Raw genomic sequence first — 17,857 nt, forward strand, 5'->3', positions numbered from 1 at the left:
TCCCGGGTTCATGCCATTCTCCTGCCTCAGCCTCCCGAGTAGCTGGGACTACAGGTGCCCGTCACCACGCCTGGTTAATTTTTTTTGTATTTTTAGTAGAGACGGGGTTTCACCGTGTTAGCCAGGATGGTCTCGATCTCCTGACCCCGTAATCCACCCACCTCGGCCTCCCAAAGTGCTGGGATTACAGGCGTGAGCCACCGCACCCGGCCATTTTGGACTATTTCTTAGGATATATTTCTGGGAATAAGATCAGTAGGTCAAAGTATATATAGCTCTTGGTATCTTTTGCCAAACTTTTTTTTTTTTTTTTTTTTTTTTGAGATGGAGTCTCACTCTGTCTTCTCAGGCTGGAGCGCAGTGGCGTGATCTCGGCTCACTGCAAGCTCTGCCTCCTGGGTTCAAGCGATTCTCCTGCCTCAGCCTCCCAAGTAGCTGGGACTATAGGCGCCCACCACCACGCCCAGCTAATTTTTGTACTTTTAGTAGAGATGGGGTTTCACTATACTCGCCAGGCTGGTCTTGAACTCCTGACCTCGTGATCTGCCCACCTCAGCCTCCCAAAGTGCTGGGATTACAGGCGTGAATCACTGTGCCTGGCCCTGCCAAACTTCTTTACTAAAAGATTGCTCTAATTACACGGCCCCAAATCACACATATATGAAAGTGCCATTTTCAATATGAAAGTACCATTTTCAACACAACATTATTTTCTGAGAGAAAATGTTCCCTACTTTGCATATTGCTGGGGAAAGACTGTGTCCTGTAGGTCCTGTACGTGACTGCAAGAAAGGACCAGGATTACAAGGCCAGAGACAGAGAAGGCCCCCCAGTGACATCTGGACCATATCTTTTTGGTGAACCCAAGTGCTGAGTTATTTATTAGAAAGTGAAGGGGGAGGCCAGGCACGGTGGCTCACGCCTGTAATCCCAGCATTTTGGGAGGCCGAGGCGGGCAGATCACCTGAGGTCAGGAGTTCGAGACCATCCTGACCAACATGGCAAAACCCCATCTCTACTAAAAATACGAAAAATAGCTGGGCGTGGTGGTGGGCGCCTGTAATGCCAGCTACTGGGGAGGCTGAGGCAGGAGAATCACTGGAACCAGGGAGTCAGAGGTTGCAGTGAGCCGAGATCGCACCACGGCACTCCAGCCTGGGCAACAGAGCAAGACTCTGTCTCCAAAAAATAAAAATAAAAATAAAGTGAAGGGGGAGCAGAGGCCAGTGTGGGAGGAAGGGACAGGAAAGGTCATTTGGACAGGAAAGATTACCTGGTTTCATGTTATTTCCAAATTGACTGATAATTTTAAATATGTGGTTGAAAACTATTAAAAACGAGTATTCAAGCAGGACTAGAGAAAGTGTCTCTGGTGTCCTTGGTTCCAGCGTCCTGCTGTGTGTGAAGTGGTGTCTCACGGTTCTGCTTTGCGTTTCCCTAGTGACTAACGATGTCAGGCATCTTTATATGGGCTTATTGCCTATTTCTTTTTTTTTTTTTTTTTTTTTTTTTTTGAGATGGAGTCCTTTGAGGTAGGAACGTTTTTTATTTTATTTTGGTAAAGTCCATCTTATCTATTTTGTTGTTGCTGTTACCTGTACCTTTAGTGTCATGTTTAAGAAACCATTGCTTAATCCAAGGTTATGAAGTTTGACACCTGCACTGACTTCCAGCACTTTCATAGTTTTAGCTATTACATTTAGGGTCCATTTTGTTAATTTTTGCAAATGGTGTGATGATGTCTTAAATAAGCATAGCTTGAACTTTGGATCTATTTTTAACTTTGAGAATGTCTTCTGCAGAAATGACAGAAATAGATGTATTGCTGGCGTGACTGTGGAATTGTATAAAGAAAGGGTGTGTATTGCTGGCGTGACTGTGGAATTGTATAAAGAAAGGGTGTGTATTGCTGGCGTGACTGTGGAATTGTATAAAGAAAGGGTGTGTATTGCTGGCGTGACTGTGGAATTGTATAAAGAAAGGGTGTGTATTGCTGGCGTGACTGTGGAATTGTATAAAGAAAGGGTGTGTATTGCTGGCGTGACTGTGGAATTGTATAAAGAAAGGGTGTGTATTGCTGGCGTGACTGTGGAATTGTATAAAGAAAGGGTGTGTGTTGCTGGCGTGACTGTGGAATTGTATAAAGAAAGGGTGTGTGTTGCTGGCGTGACTGTGGAATTGTATAAAGAAAGGGTGTGTGTTGCTGGCGTGACTGTGGAATTGTATAAAGAAAGGGTGTGTGTTGCTGGCGTGACTGTGGAATTGTATAAAGAAAGGGTGTGTGTTGCTGGCGTGACTGTGGAATTGTATAAAGAAAGGGTGTGTGTTGCTGGCGTGACTGTGGAATTGTATAAAGAAAGGGTGTGTGTTGCTGGCGTGACTGTGGAATTGTATAAAGAAAGGGTGTGTGTTGCTGGCGTGACTGTGGAATTGTATAAAGAAAGGGTGTGTATTGCTGGCGTGTGACTGTGGAATTGTATAAAGAAAGGGTGTGTGTTGCTGGCGTGACTTTGGAATTGTATAAAGAAAGGGTGTGTGTTGCTGGCGTGTGACTGTGGAATTGTATAAAGAAAGGGTGTGTGTTGCTGGCGTGACTGTGGAATTGTATAAAGAAAGGGTGAATGCCAGAGGCTGAAGAAGGAAGGAGCCCTTTGCCCAGCAGGGTTCTTTGTAGGGACCATCCATGGCTGGGGTTAGATACAATGTTTCTTCATTATACAGTTTATCAAATTGGGAAAAGACAAAACCTAAGGGCATTTGTATCTACTCCATAAAAGTTTGCTATTTTAGTTTGATGATCATATAACAACTCTGAAAAAGTATTGTTTTTCATGGATTAATCAAATTACCAACACTACTTTAAAATCACACTGCATCACTCTTTCTGTGCCACAAGGTGCTTGGACCAGTGACTTCTCTGCTCTTGGGAGCAGCTATTAGGATCCTGATGTTAATGACAGATAAAAATTGATGTCAGATAGAAAATTAACCTTCTTCAGGGTATATGAAACTGCTTCCCCTAATCCTATGCTCTTCCTTATTAAACCAAATGCAATCCAGGACCTCGGAGAAGGAAAATCATCAGCTGTTTATATGCTTGGCACCCTTTGGAATAGTCATTTACCCATCTCATTTGAAAGAGCAGTTAGAAAAATCACAAAGAAATAGTCTTTCTAAAGTTTTCCTTCCATTTTAATTCTGTTGTGTTTTTCTTCATCACATTTTCCACGCACCTCACATGATTAAAGAATGGTCATTCTGCATTTCAAGGGGTCCATGCAGGAGGTTCACTTAAGACTAGGAGTTTGAGACCAGCCTGGGCAACATAGCAAGACCCAATCTGTGCCAAACATTCTTCAAAAAATTAGCCCGGCATGGTGGTGCACCTGTGGTCCCAGCTACTCGGGAGAAGGAGGCAGGAGGATGACTAGAGCCCAGGAGTTCACCACTGCCATGAGCTGAGATCATGCCCCTGTACTCCAGCCCACATGGCAGAGTGGCGCAAGACCTTATCTCTTAAAAGAATAAAATGTTGATTGAGGATCCGGACAGTAAAATCATGAGACCTCAGAGAAAGAAGAACAACTGTCGTGACACCTCACGTGTGGTGTCCGTGGCCGCAGCACCCATGAGTGCATTTTGCTCTTGTTTGTCTTGGAGGGGAACCAGACATCTGTGTGCTGGCGTGGACTGGACATTGCCATGTGTTTGGACCATGTCTTTGTGGCTTAGCACAAAACCAAGACAAAAAGTTTGTACCTGTCATAGTCGCTGGAGAAGCCGTGCTGTTAATTGATACAGAAGCACAGCCGTGGGCTGAGATGCACCTTCTGAGCCCCTGGCTGTCCTCAGCCTCATCACAGACCCCACGCTGAATGGTCCTGTGGGACTAGGCATGAGGACTCGAGCTCATGTGTGCTCCCATAAGCTGGCTTTCCATTCAGTCATACAAACGTCTTCCTATAAAAACACCAGAATTGGCCATAAGGTAAATGAAAATAAGAACCAGTTCACTCTCAATTTCCTCCCGTTGTCTGGAGTCTTGTTGAGGGCTCTGGCCAGGTCAGCAGGCACTGTTTTGTCCTGTGAAAGTGGGCGCCTCCGTGGCTTTCTAGGGGAACTGAAGAGAGAGACTTTAGTCGGCGAGGAGCTCCTCGGCACAGGCAGCGTGTGGATTTCCTCATGCTTCTGCCGTGCCTACGTGCACTGACGTCACAGAAGAGGGAGATGACTCTGTCACAGTCAGAGTTTTCCTGTGTGGACACTGAAATGTGAAATTCCTGGCCGGTCACGGTGGCTCACGCCTGTAATCCCAGCACTTTGGGGGGCCGAGGCAGGTGGATCACAAGGTCAGGAGATCGAGACCATCCTGGCTAACACAGTGAAACCCCCGTCTCTACTGAAAATACAAAAAAATAGCCGGGCGTGGTGGTGGGCACCTGTAGTCCCAGTTACTCAGGAGGCTGAGGCAGGAGAATGGCGTGAACTCGGGAGGTAGAGCTTGCAGTGAGCCGAGATGGTGCCACTGCACTCCAGCCTGGGCAACAGAGCGAGACCCCGTCTCAAAAAAAAAAAAAGAAATGTGAAATTCCTTGACCGCAGGTGCTGCCCCTTCCACACAGTGGGGTTCATCTGCTTGCGGAATCTGCCTCTTAAGGGCAGTTGGGAGAGACCCTCAGTGGCGCCTATCTGGAGGCTGCTGACCTAGCGTCGAAACTGTAGACCAGGAACGCAAGCAGATAAAAGCAGCAAGGGGGACAGATTGAACCAGCTCTTGGCATAGTTTCCTACCCCCCACCCAGTTCAGGAGTTCATGGACAAACTGTTTCAGGCATGTTGAACAACACAGTGTACATTTCAGAATTGGAAAATCTCTGTGAGTTCACTCGTTTGCCCCCAGAATGCCAGGAGTGAGCTCTGTTCTCAGGGTGCTCTTCCTTAGCCCCCTGTTTTTGCGGCGGCTTAAGGCTCTGCAGGAGCCGAGGGTATCCAGGCTCCATTCCTTGGCCCGACTCCGTGCTGCTGCGACTCTCATCTGCTGCGGGAAACTCGCTCCCTGTGGACGTTTTCCACGCCTCTGGCTGGATTTCTGCTCAGTAGCCTTCAACAGTGGTGTTCTCATCGTGTCCATCTGCTTCTATTAAGTTAATGGGCACAGGCACACGGCCCATAAAGCAGCTGGATCAAAAATCTGGTTCTTACCAGACGACTTAATTGATATATGTCCCAATCACAAGAAGTTGAAATCCTGTGTACAATGAATTTCAGAATCACGTTCTGGGCGCTTCAGTTTCCCTAAGTATAATTGGAGCCGCCAGTGGAGAAGACAGAAAGGGAGAACTTGAGTGTTAGGAGGACGGGGACCAGCGAGAGACAGGGATGAACAAAAAGTCTGTTTAATTTTAGATATTGGGTGCAGAAACCGCCATGGTTTAAATGCTTAGGGGACAACTGGATAGACAGTGGTTTGTTTCTAGCAGATTCTGAACTCGTCTGTTGGGAAAAACGGCTACTGACGCCCTCTGACCGTCAGAGGCGGCCTGGGCTAGACGGGGATTGGTGGAAGACATCTCGGCAGGGCTGCTGCACACGGGTGCGGTCTGGTCGGAACAGAACCGTGACTTGAGATACATACACTTTTCATATTTGTGCCGTTTATGCTATTTTTAGATTGCCTTTATTTTACGTATTAGGAATTTGCACACACATCAGGTGAGTTGTAAAGAGTCACAGAGTAAGTTCCTTCTTAGCCTGTGGCAAGGTGGCTCCTGCAGCTCCCCCACCCCTCCCCGCCCCCCCACCCTGGGGCCTCACTCACATGGCCTCTGCTTCCTCCTTTCTTTTTATGAGCTTTCACCTTAACTGTCTTCCTCTTTTCTTTCTGATTTCCCTAATTGAGTTTGTCAGTGCATTGAGCATGCTGTCTCCGTTGTCAGGGGCATACACTTGTGTGTGATTTTTGACTTGGCTAAGATGCTCCAGGATCCTGTCGCCCCCACCCATTGTGGTCTTTGGGTGCAGAGGGGGGTTCTTATGCCCAGCCACTTAGTCAGCCGGGTAGCCAGGGGTGAGTTTCAGAACCTTCTGAACCTCACCTGTCTCCCATCCAGGACAGGAAGGATAATGACACACATCTAAACTGGGAGGGGATGTTCAGGTCTAAACTGGGAGGGCGATGTTCTGGTCTAAACTGGGAGGGGATGTTCTGGTCTAAACTGGGAGGGCGATGTCGTGGCCATAGTCTGAATCTTTCTCAGGTTCTCTGGTGACATTGCCTGGTGTGAGCTAGGAGGAAGGGTGAGGGCTTAGGCAGATGGAGGAGTGTGCATTTCAGTTTTTTGTTATAATTTTTTTCACTGACAAGATAACTTAGAGGGATTTTTTAAATTGGCAAATAGAATCTTCAGCTTTGCCTTCAGTTCCCTCATCTTAGGGTCAGCTCGTGGCTGCCACCCCAAGACAACGCATCCTCCCCGTGGCTGCCCCGCGGTTCTGCTTCCCAGAGGGCGCCGAGGAGCTAGACCTGGTGCTGCCGAAAAGGAACTCGGTAAAAGATTTCAAAATGTTGGGGGCCGGGCGCGGTGGCTCAAGCCTGTAATCCCAGCACTTTGGGAGGCCGAGACGGGCGGATCACGAGGTCAGGAGATCGAGACCATCCTGGCTAACACAATGAAACCCCGTCTCTACTAAAAATACAAAAAAATTAGCCGGGCGAGGTGGCGGGCGCCTGTAGTCCCAGCTACTCGGGAGGCTGAGGCAGGAGAATGGCGTAAACCCGGGAGGCGGAGTTTGCAGTGAGCCGAGATAGTGCCACTGCACTCCAGCCTGGGCGACAGAGCGAGACTCCGTCTCAAAAAAAAAAAAAAGATTTCAAAATGTTTCATAGGAAGAACTTTCCCAAGTCTCAAATACACAGAACTTACTCAAAAAGGGCCCCTTCTTGTGGATATTTTTAAGAGTACATTTTGCCACGCTGTCTCACATGGGACCTTGGCAACAGCCGAGACATCTGGCAGCTTCTTCTGGAGTAAAATCTCACGCGAGATCAAATCTCAATAGACTGGGCTTAGACCGCCCATTTGACTACATTTCGATCCCAACTCTAGCTTTCAGAAACCTCCTTACAGGGAGAGGCCTATTGCTATGGGAAGACGAGAGAAAGTAATGTCTGCGTTATTCCAGCGAAGCCCCCGCACTGCGCCGGAGGGTCTTTTGTTTGCGTCTTTGGGTTGCAGAAGGAGCTGTGATTGTGTGTGGCTTATCTTGCTCTCCAACCCAGTTTAGCACTCTCCTAGCTGAGCTCTTCTCTCACTTGTACTTTGGAAGAGAGTCACGTCTTGGCTTTGGGTCAGAGCTGTGCAGCGACCTCGGTTTTGTCCCTGTCATAGGGACTGATTGATTCTAAAATGAGCCGCGCGAGGCAGCCCTGGAGCCTGCAGCAGCACCGGTCGCCCAGCATGTCGCTGGCCTGTGTTTCACGTGGGGTCAGCTCTTCAGGGGTCGTCACTGAGTAGTAAGTGCTGAGCCTTTGGCGCTGCTGTAGCACCCTCCTGGCTGTTTGCGGAGAGCCTTTGGTGCTGCTGCAGCACCCTCCTGGCCGTTTGCAAAGGCAGCAGCTGGTTTCTGGCTGGCCCGTGTTTCCTCCACCCTGTGAATGCGTGTGGAAATTGACACAGTGGACTCTGGGATGTAGGGAAGGCTAGGGGTCAAGGGCACAGCTTCTTTATATAGAAAGAACAAATCAAATGGCAGGAAAGATACATAATGATGCATCATTGAAGTATTGGTTCTTTGTAATTTAAAAGAATCACTTGTTTTTAAAGAACTGAGTTTTATGGGTTTACCACAAGGCCATCCTACATCCCAGACGAGAATGGGTGAGGACCCAGCAGTCGCATGTGAAAATAAATGGTGTATTTAGCGGGAAACGCCCTCTTGCCATCAGGCACGCTTTCCCTTGATCCTGGAACACCTTGGTTTCTGAGGATGGCAGCCCCAGCCGTTGCCCCGTAGCTGTTCCTCAGCACCGCAGTCATGGAATCTCTGTACTGAACTAGGACTGAGCAGCCCTGGCTCTCAAGGGGTCACGGGGTGAGAGGACCCGAGTTCTGCAGGCATTTGCACGTGAGAAACTCCAGTGCTTTGTGGCTGTCCCACTTCCTGACTCAGCTTGACTTCCTTCGGGCAACCTGGGTGTTACTCCCATCTTAGCTCTGTCGGTATGTAGTATAAACACAGTCCATGTTATTGATAGTTTCTTAGGTAAAAACACATTAAGATTTGAATCAGGCCAAGGAGCGCGGAGAATCTGAAGTTGTCCCAAACGAGCTGGCCGTAAATGGGCTCCTCCAGGGCAAGGCGCGCCCCAGAGCTACTGGGGGAGGTGGAAGCCTGCCGTGTGCTGCGTGTGTGTTTCCTGTGGGTGACGCTCACGGTTACCTCCGTGGAAGAGGTTTACCTTTTTAGGAAAGAGTTGGTTTTTTCTGCTTTTGCAAAGTTGTGCCAACTGTTGATCATCTCAAGGACAGTGGAGAAGGGAGAGGCAAGGAGCCTGCCTTTCAGTCTTGGCCTTCTTTGAAAACAGAAGGTGGCTTCCTTAAATGATTTCCTGACTTGACTCATCAGTGTAGGGTGCCTGTGTTGACACTCTCTTGCCCCTCTCTCTCGTCTCTGTCCCCATCCCTTTCACTTTTTACTATACGACAGTTTTCAACCGTTCCGTGAAACAGTTGAGAGGATGAAGAAGCGAACTCTGTATATATCACCTACATTTTACAATTATTTGCTCTTGTTTTGTTTCTATGGGTATGTTTGCTAAATTACAGACATCATGATGTTTTACCACCTAAACACTTAAATAATCATTTCTTTTTTAAAAAACTGACATTTTCCTTATAACCAAATTATCTTAACTTTTTAATGTCTTCTGCACCCAAATGGCAGAGCCCTTGCAATTAGCCTTGTTCCCATGGAAGGTGTCTTTCCATTGCCGGCCAGGCTCCTGCATCCCACAGGCGCCTAGGGGGCTCCTCCGACATCCAGCCAGCTCTGCCACTGGGACTGTAGCGCAGAACAAGACAGATGGGATCAGTTCATTATGTTGGTTGGCAGAAAGCTCAGATGAAGTGTTCATCTGTATTTCTCTTACTAATGGAATAATTGGTTTTCTTTTTTGCTAGCTTGCTTCTGTAGCACGGAGGGCAACTAAGACATAGCCAACTCTTGCACTTAATTTGTATCTTGTCCTGATTACTGGCCCAGAAGCTCCTGAATAGAGTAAGCTTTTCTGTACATTACAAAGTGCAGCTGTTTAACGTTCGCAAGTTAGGAAAGTCACTTCTACTCTGTTTTCTTCTAATAATACTGAAAGGCATACTTTTTTTTTTTTTTTTTAAGAGAAAGGGTCTCACTGTGTAACCCAGGCTAGAGTGCAGTGGCACAATCATAGCTCACTGCATCCTTAACCACCTGGGCTCAAATGATCCCCCTGCCTCAGCCTCCCGAGTGCTCTGACCACGCCCAGCTAACTTATTTGTCGAGATAGGGACTCAAGTGTGTTGTCCATGCTGGTCTCACACTCCTGTCCTCAAGTGATCCTCCCGCCTTGGCCTCCCAGAGTGCTGGAATTACAGGCATGAGCCAAAAAAACCACTTACTTTTAAATTTAGTTACAAATATCGCATGATTTGGCACATTAGTTTCATGTGGGGATGTTTAGTTCTTTGGGTTTTTTTTTAACCTGCTGGATTAAATGAAATGCTGAGAGTTGAAGAAATTGGCTGATTTTACTTTTTTTTTTGAGATGGAGTTTCGCTTTTGTTGCCCAGGCTGGAGTGCAATGGCATGAACTCGGCCCACTGCAGCCTCCGCCTCCTGGGTTCAGGCAATTCTCCTGCCTCATCTTCCCGAGTAGCTGGGATTATAGGCGCCCACCACTATGCCCAGGTAATTTTTTGTATTTTCCGTAGAAATGGGGTTTCACCTTTTTGGCCAGGCTGGTCTTGAACTCCTGACCTCAGGTGATCTGCCCACCTCAGCCTCCCAAAGTGCTGGAATTACAGGCATGAGCCACTGTGCCCAGCCTATTTTACTTTTTTTTTTTTTTTGAGACAGAGTTTTGCTCTTTTTGCCCAGGCTACAGTGCGGTGGGGCGATCTCGGCTCACTGCAATCTCCGCCTCCCGAGTTCAAGTGATTCTCCTGCCTCAGCCTCCTGAGTACCTAGGATTACAGGCATGCGCCACCATACCTGGCTAATGCTGTATTTTTTTTTTTTATTTTTTTTTTCTCCATTTTGGTCAGGCTGGTCTCAAACTCCCAACCTCAGGTGATCCACCCGCCTTGGCCTCCCAAAGTGCTATTTTACTTTTAATTGTGTATTTATTGCCACTTTGAGCTATATTCAAAAATTCCTTTTTTGAAAAAGAATATTTAAAGCCAGACCCCTCCAGCAGTTTGCTGTGTCTCTGTATGACTAGGTTAAAATACACAAGTCTGAAAGCTTCAATGACACCTTCGTCAGTATAAATTCTAGAGACTTCACGTGCCAGCCGAGGTGAAGTAAGCCACCTACAGCCTCTCTGTCCCACTCATTACAACGAAAAGCTCTGGTCAGGTTACAAAAAAGCAACTACCAAAGACTACAAATGAGCAGGAATGGTTGGGACTGGAGTCACAGTCAAATAAAATACAGAGGTGAATCTCTAAATGTAAAACACTTTATTCGGGAAGCAGGATTTACAGTTGAAGGCATACAGGCAGACCAGGTGGGCTTCAGTAGATCTTGATGAACAAAGAAAAGGTTGGAGGTTTTATAAAGAGGAGAAGTGTTTCGCGTTGCTCTTTGAGAAGGTTCTTTGACACGAGTAAGGTTTTGGGGAGCTGGCAAGTTCCGACTGGTGAGTGGGTGAGACTAGTCTTCGAGTCACAGCAGGTTGTGTTGCCATTAGTTAAAACTGGTGTCAAGTGACAGCAGGCAGTTTCAGCGGCCAGGCTGGCAGAGAACTGCGTTCCTTGAGGATATTTTGTGGCCCGAGTGCTTTCCCCTGGCCCCTTGACTCTGGTTGAGTTGGGTGTGACAAGACTGACCCAGTTTGTATGATCAGCTTTCACAATGACAGTGACAGTCATGATGGGGATGGGTTTTGAGGGCCTTTCCCTCTCCTTTGCTGTGGAACTGCACAGGGAATGCTGATGGCAAGACCTCCAGGGAAGCCACTTATGTCTTTACCACTAGAGAACAGGGGGCTCTGCATGTTGGCGAGAGCAGGGGGTGCCACACTCCAGCACATCGTGTGTTCACCTTCCAACCGGGAAGCTGTCCTTGTTCAGGAGATTTTAGAGCGCGTCTGTCCGTGGGGAGGAGTGGCTAGGCGGGGTGGGTGGTGGTGTCCTAGAACCAGTGCCCCAGGGATGACTGTCTGTGCTTGGGCCAAGTCCTGGAGGTCATAACAGAGGCCGCCTCTGCACAGTGGGATGGGAGAGTGAAGGCTAGACTGACGCACTATTGGGTGACACATGTCTGTATGATTTGGGTTTTTGTAGTGACCGCCATTTGCTTTTATTCTAAAATAAATCAGCATGATTCAGTGTTGCGTAAAAGATAAATATGCAAATGCGAAACTATCTCAATGTGGTGGGTTTATACAAATTTTTCACTTTTTTATGGTAAATACATGTGGAATTTTTTTAATTAGGAGGAAACAAAGGAATTTTCATTCTCAAAAATGAAAACAGCATTCAATAGTTACTTGTATGATACTTGACAAGATTACCGAGCTGAACGTTAATTTGTTCTTCATTGTTAAAAGAAAACTCTAGACAAATTAAATTTAACAGAGTTTAATTGAGCAAAAAACCATTCTTGAATCAGGCAGCCCCAGAACCAGAATAGGTTCAGAGCGACTCCGGGACTGCCATGTGGCCGGATACTTTCATGGGCAGGAAGGAAAGTGACTCCAGAGAATGGAGGAGCCGCAGCAGCTGGATTGGTGGCCGCAGGGGGTCTGCCTTGCTTGAGCCCGGTTTGAACAGTTGGCTGTCCGTGGTAGTCTGAGACTCAGCTGCCTGTCACAAGACCAGGCTGTTTACACATCAGGCTGGGTTACGGTTCACCACGTATATGGAACCATTAGGCCAAATGTAAAACATGTACGGAGGCAACCTTTAGGCGAAACTTAATTTAACATCATAGAAATCTTGAGGCCACTTGTTTGCGCACCCAGCCTGGATCAGCCATAATTCTTGCTTCATGCCACACTCATCACTAGTCCATATTTGGCCTCCTTTTAAGTAGTTAGTTAACAGGTATTTTTATAGCATAATGGGTTTCCCCAAACCACCACCCAACCAAAACCCAGACCTTGATGATGACCTGCGCTCACCACACAGGGCCCTTGATGCGCACACGCCTGCCACCCCGCCCCGTGACCACTGCCCTGAGTGCCAGGCTCATCATCCCTTCCACGCCCTTTCTAAATTGCTACTATGCATCTGTGTGCATTCATTAAAACTATTACTTTTCTTTCAGATTTTAAATTTGTTAAAGGCTTTAGTGCTGAATGTGATTTTGAGGACTCTTTAAAAAAAATGCTTTTGGTTGGAATGTGGACATTTTCCACTTAGCTTTGTGTTGCTGGTGTTCCTCCATATCCATGTGTGTTTAGCTAGAGTACCCCCCTCTAACTGCCTGTAACATTCCACTCTGCGAATATGCCACACTGTGTGCACCTGCTACTCCTTAATGGACACTTGAGCTTTTCCAGCTTCTTCCCTTACTTGTTTGTTTTGCTTTGCTTTGGTGTATTGTATTGTATTTTTGCTATTATGAACAGTGATACTTTGAACATTCTTTTCCGTGTGTGCTTTTGAACACATGCAAGAATTCCATATGTATTGAAAAGCAGAGTTGCCGGATCATAGTGTATAGGAATGTTCAGTTTTAAGGGATCATGGGAAGGTGCTTTCTCAGTGGTTGTGCCATTTTACACTCCTGCAGTGGTGATGGAGACAGCCTGTGACCCACGTCCTTTCTAGTTCTTGGCATTGCCATTCTTGTACATTTTTGCTGAGTAGGTTTAGAATGATATCTCGTGTAGCGTTGATTCACATTTCTCTGATATCGCATGATGTTGAGCATTTCCTCATATTCAGTGGCCATAGGTATGTCCTCATCTTTGAGATGTCTGTTCATCCATTTTTCTGTCGGCTTTTTAATGCTCTTGTGGATTTATATGTAGGTTTTCAATCCTGGTTATGATGGATGTCGCCCCCACCTTTTTGCTTTTCATTTTAAGACAACTACAAATGCTACCAAGGTTATGTGTCATCATCACTTCATAGATCTCCTCCAGCGTCTCTTGGAGTTTTCTCCCCTCTAACTTTAGCCTGTCATCTGCAAGTGTCTTCCTCATGAGTCTTTTTGTGACAAGTCTTCTGAGGCCATATGTGCCTCTGAGAGTATTTTTGTCATGCTCACACATTTGAATGACAGTTTGGCTGGATACAAAATTCTGGGTTTTAACTTACTTTTCTTTAATAAATTAAAAACATCAACTGGGGGTGGTGGCTTACACCTGTAATTCCAGCACTTTGGGAGGCTGAGGCGGGTGGATCACCTGAGTTAGTAGTTCGAGACCAGCCTGACCAACATTGTGAAACCCCACCTTTACTAAAAATACAAAATGAGCCAGGCGTGGTGGCAGGAGCCTGTAATCTCAACTACTCGGGAGGCTGAGCCAGGAGAATCACTTGAACCCTGGAGACAGAGGTTGCCATGAGCCAAGATCACACGACTGCACTCCAGCCTGGGTGACAAAGCGAGACTCTGTCTCAAAAATAAATAAATAAAATAAATAAATAAAAATAAAAACACCACTCCATTGTCTTCCTGCATCCTGTGTTAATCTGATTCTTGTTTCTTTGAATGTGATCTGCTCTTTCTTTCTGGAAGCTTTGTATGTATTTTCATTGTCTTTTTAATATTCTTGATCTTTACTACAATGTATCTAATTTATGATGTTCTTCATCTGTATAATGTATCATAATACCTCACAGAATGTGAGGATTAAAACAATCAGTATAAAAGACATAAACAATGACCACCAGATAATAAGCACCAAATAAGCATCAGCTGTGTTATATTATCATTCTATTCAGCTTTATGGATTTTTTGAGCCATTTTTATTACCTCTGCCTTTGCCCGGTCTTTGACCTTTCGTTGCTCAGTAACACTCTAATGTAGGTGAATGAAAGAAATCGTGTAAAATGTGAAACCAGTAGTTAGCAATTCTGGTATAAAGATAATTTACATTTTTGGCTAAAACGAAGTTTGTGTACAAAATGACTGATTTATGCATGCTACTCTTATTCATATAGCTATACTATAATAAAGTTGCATGATAATCCTATTTTAATTTTTTATTTAAGGGAACATTATATTTTCAGTGAATTTATAATAATGCTTATTTCCCAGCCAATAATTATTTTTATAATTTTTAAGTCTCTGTCTAATTCCAATATCTGGCCAACTATGAATCTGTTTTTGTTGATGGTTTTTTCTCTTGATTTTAGATAGTATACCATCTGTTGTGGATGAGGCATTGTAGACATTCTAGATTCTGTTATTTTCTTTTGGGCAGTTAACACTGATCTTGTAGAGGCTTGGTTATAGGACTAGGCTCTTTTGGCCTTGATCTTAGTTCTAAGGTGCGGTTCGTATTCCCTCTGGGGTGTCCATGGAATGCCTCAGATGTGATCAAGCCCTGTAATTTGGCAGGACCTGATCTCCTCTGTCTTCACAGTGGCAAGCAGATGTTAAAATCTCTCCTCTGCGTTTTCAACCTTCCTGCTGTCCTCCACGGGGATCCTGGGAATATTATCCTGTGTGTGTGCCCTTCAGGAGCCAGCCTCCGACTTGGGGAAGGTTTACATGCGGGTTTTGGTTCCCTTCTTCCTAGGGCTTTTGCCTGCAATATCCTGGCAGCCTTGAACGTGGTCTCAGCCCAGTAAGGCTGCTGCCTTTCAGTTGCATGCTATCCCCCACGTGACGTGTGAGTGAGGAGCACCCCTGGGAAAAGCCAGATGAAGGTGATTCATCCAGAGTTATTCTCGTTTTCTAGGGGTCACGGCCCTTCCAGTTCCTGCCTGCATTTGTTTGTTGTTCAGAGTCTTCAAATGGCTTTTGAATATTTTGTCCAGAGCTTATCATTATTGGCAAAAGGATTAGTCTGATATAAGTGATTCTGTCATTACTGGACTCCAGAAATCCCAGTCAATAAGTACATTATGGATAAAAAGACAAAGCATGGTTCGCATAGGACTCAGATTTGAAAATGCATTTCCTGTAGATCATTTTTATCCACAGAGAAATTCTAGTTTGCCTGGGAGCACCGTAGGAGCTGCATGTATTTGCGCTGGTGCAGAGGTGTCTGGGCACAGCCGAGGAGAGCATCTGCAAGTGAAGCCAGCAGAGGAGACCACTCAGAGTGGCACTGACTGGCTCGGGGAAGCATCGGGGCCACACGGGACACTTGACGCCGTGGGAAAGGGCTGCTCTCTAGCTTCAGGCAAACGCGGGCCTCACTTTTATTTTCTCGGCTCTTTGAACAATAAAACACTGACTACTGCAGCCACCACCAAGAATATAACTTCCTCTCTGCGGGCTGAGCCAGGTATCACTTCCTGAGAGAGTGAGCGTGGCTGGCAGCCGTGCTTGGGGTCCAGGACGGCCAGCTCAGCCTCCCCTCGCCCTGCAGGGCTGCAGAAGTGAGACCATCTTCACACCCCAGCTCGTTGTCATCCTCGTTCTGGATCTCTCAGTTCCTCTCCCATTTCCTATCCCACTGCTATGGGTGCCCTCCTGGGTCCACCATTCCCCATAGAGGAGTCACTTCCACGTCTCCCCCGAAAGTGCCTGACCCTTGTACTGCGCCCTCCCCTGGGCTACTGTCCTTCTCCAGGCTTCTTCCATTGCTCACTTCCAGCCAGCAGTCCGCGAGTGTGTTTTGCAAATGTGGTGCTTGCTCTGCACCTGCCATTATGTTTTTAAGGTGTATTATTTGTTCTTAATTTTAAAAGTAGGTGAATTAAACATTTTGTATTTCTCCTACTAAAAATACTGCATTGGCTTTTTACTCTGCGGCCTTGGTTCTGCCCCACTGTATGCCAGTAGCCTGGGTGGGAGGAGAAATGCTTTCCCTACCTCCTGTTGGTGCCACATTAGAGAAAGCCTGTCCGGCTCCACACGCACTCCTAAGGATGGACTTGCCTCAGACATGAAGCCAGCTATGACCTGTAGGATTTTATGATTATGAACGTGACATAATTGCATTTGCATTTCTTTTGTGTGCCTTAAGGCTACTCATTTATTCTACTCCAGCAGGCTCCCCAGCTCACTTCCTTAAGAAAGAAAGAAGTGGCAAGTCCAGTCCACTCCGGTGTCTCGTTTGGAGACTGAGCTTTATTAAGCATCTCGGCGCTCCTCTCCAGGGACTGGGCTTCGTGTGGCTGCAAATGGCTCCTCTCCTTTCTCCTGACAACTCACTGTGGCAGCTCTGTAGTCTCGCGCCTTGACAGGATGGCAATGACATTTTCTTTACAAATCTAAAACTGCCGAATTAAGGAAATCCGAGTGTACTTGTTCACCAGGGCAGTCCCTGTCCCCACCTTTAACTCTCCTTTTCCTGCAGGTCTGTTGAATTTCCTGGGTGACTGTTCCGTTCGTGGCATTCACTCACGTTCTCTTCTTTCTCTGCAGGTTTTGCATGCAGAAATGTGTCAGTCTGGTGCCTGGCGTCACACTGGATTTGATAGAAAAGTAAGTAGGATTTTTAAGCTCTTGTGGCTCTCTGGAGCTGATGAGTTTCTTTTCCTTTTTGAAGGCTCTTGCTTCTCAGAAGTACTTTCTATCAGCGTGGCATGTTCCCTTTCATGTGGCTATGTTCTTTTGTTCTCTGATTAAGGCTGTCACCCTGGGGCTTAGTGCAGGAGATAACCAAACATGGGCCATATGAAAAGAAAAACAATAAAAAGCTGGATTCCTTTGAACATTTAAAAAATCTCCAGACTTTAAGCCAATACAAGAACATACCACTTCGCATACAGATCATTGCTGCTGCCACTGAAACGGCAGCTAGATCATAGCTAGCTCTTACCTTATTTTCTGAAACTGTCGCTTTAATATTCTATAACTTTCCATCCCCTACCCACCTGTCTCCATCCAATTTCCATTTTACTATCTCAGGGCAAACTGATTTCAGAACCTCAGCGATGAAGTGATGGGGTTTAGTCAGGCCTCCCATGAAGAGTCAGTAGCACTTGCCTCCTGTAATCCTTCCGGTCCCATTGGCCGACCTGTCTGTCCCTCGCTGTGATCTCTTTGGATCTGAAGTGGCGTCTCAGGACCCGGAGCGTGGCCTGCACTGCCTTGTTCTGTTTGTTTGTGCGTCGGATTCATCGTGACTCATCCTGAGTCATCCAGGCAGCATGGAAGAACTTTGGAGTTATTTTAAACCCTTTGGCTTGGAACCCCATTTCTTCTAGAATTAACATGCAAGATAATTGTTTTCTACATCTTATTATACAAAGTTGTATCTTAATATTAGGACCTGAATTTACTAAATTAGGCAGGAAAAACAAACCCACTTCCAAGTTTCTCTTGTGAAAACATACTTGCCTTGTGTATCGGGGAAAAATACAAAATATTATGTGTCAGCGTTCACGAGGGCACGGTGAGCTCCATCGTGGTTCACTCCCGCCGTGGAACATGGCCGTGTGGCCAGTAGGAAGGCCGGGGAAGCTGCGCTGGTCCTGATGTAGAGTGGTCTATCAGATGTGCTAAGTGAGCACTCCCCAGCATG

General features: G+C 46.4%; 1 protein-coding gene across 4 annotated transcripts in view; it reads left to right on the plus strand.

Moving 5' to 3' along the window:
- The window catches only part of RPTOR (regulatory associated protein of MTOR complex 1), a 412,728-nt gene that overhangs the window by 222,059 nt on the left and 172,812 nt on the right, over positions 1 to 17,857 (plus strand). For all 4 annotated transcript variants that reach the window (XR_013407456.1, XR_013407455.1, XM_015120520.3 and 1 more), the window contains exon 7: positions 16,756 to 16,815. Coding sequence is in view for 2 of the 4 variants with exons in the window: in XM_015120520.3 (XP_014976006.1) it covers positions 16,756 to 16,815 (60 nt within the window). In the remaining 2 variants the exon portion in view is untranslated. The remainder of the gene's footprint in view (positions 1 to 16,755; positions 16,816 to 17,857) is intronic.

Source organism: Macaca mulatta, chromosome 16 (genome assembly GCF_049350105.2).
Source record: "Macaca mulatta isolate MMU2019108-1 chromosome 16, T2T-MMU8v2.0, whole genome shotgun sequence".
Classification (NCBI taxonomy): Eukaryota; Metazoa; Chordata; class Mammalia; order Primates; family Cercopithecidae; genus Macaca; species Macaca mulatta.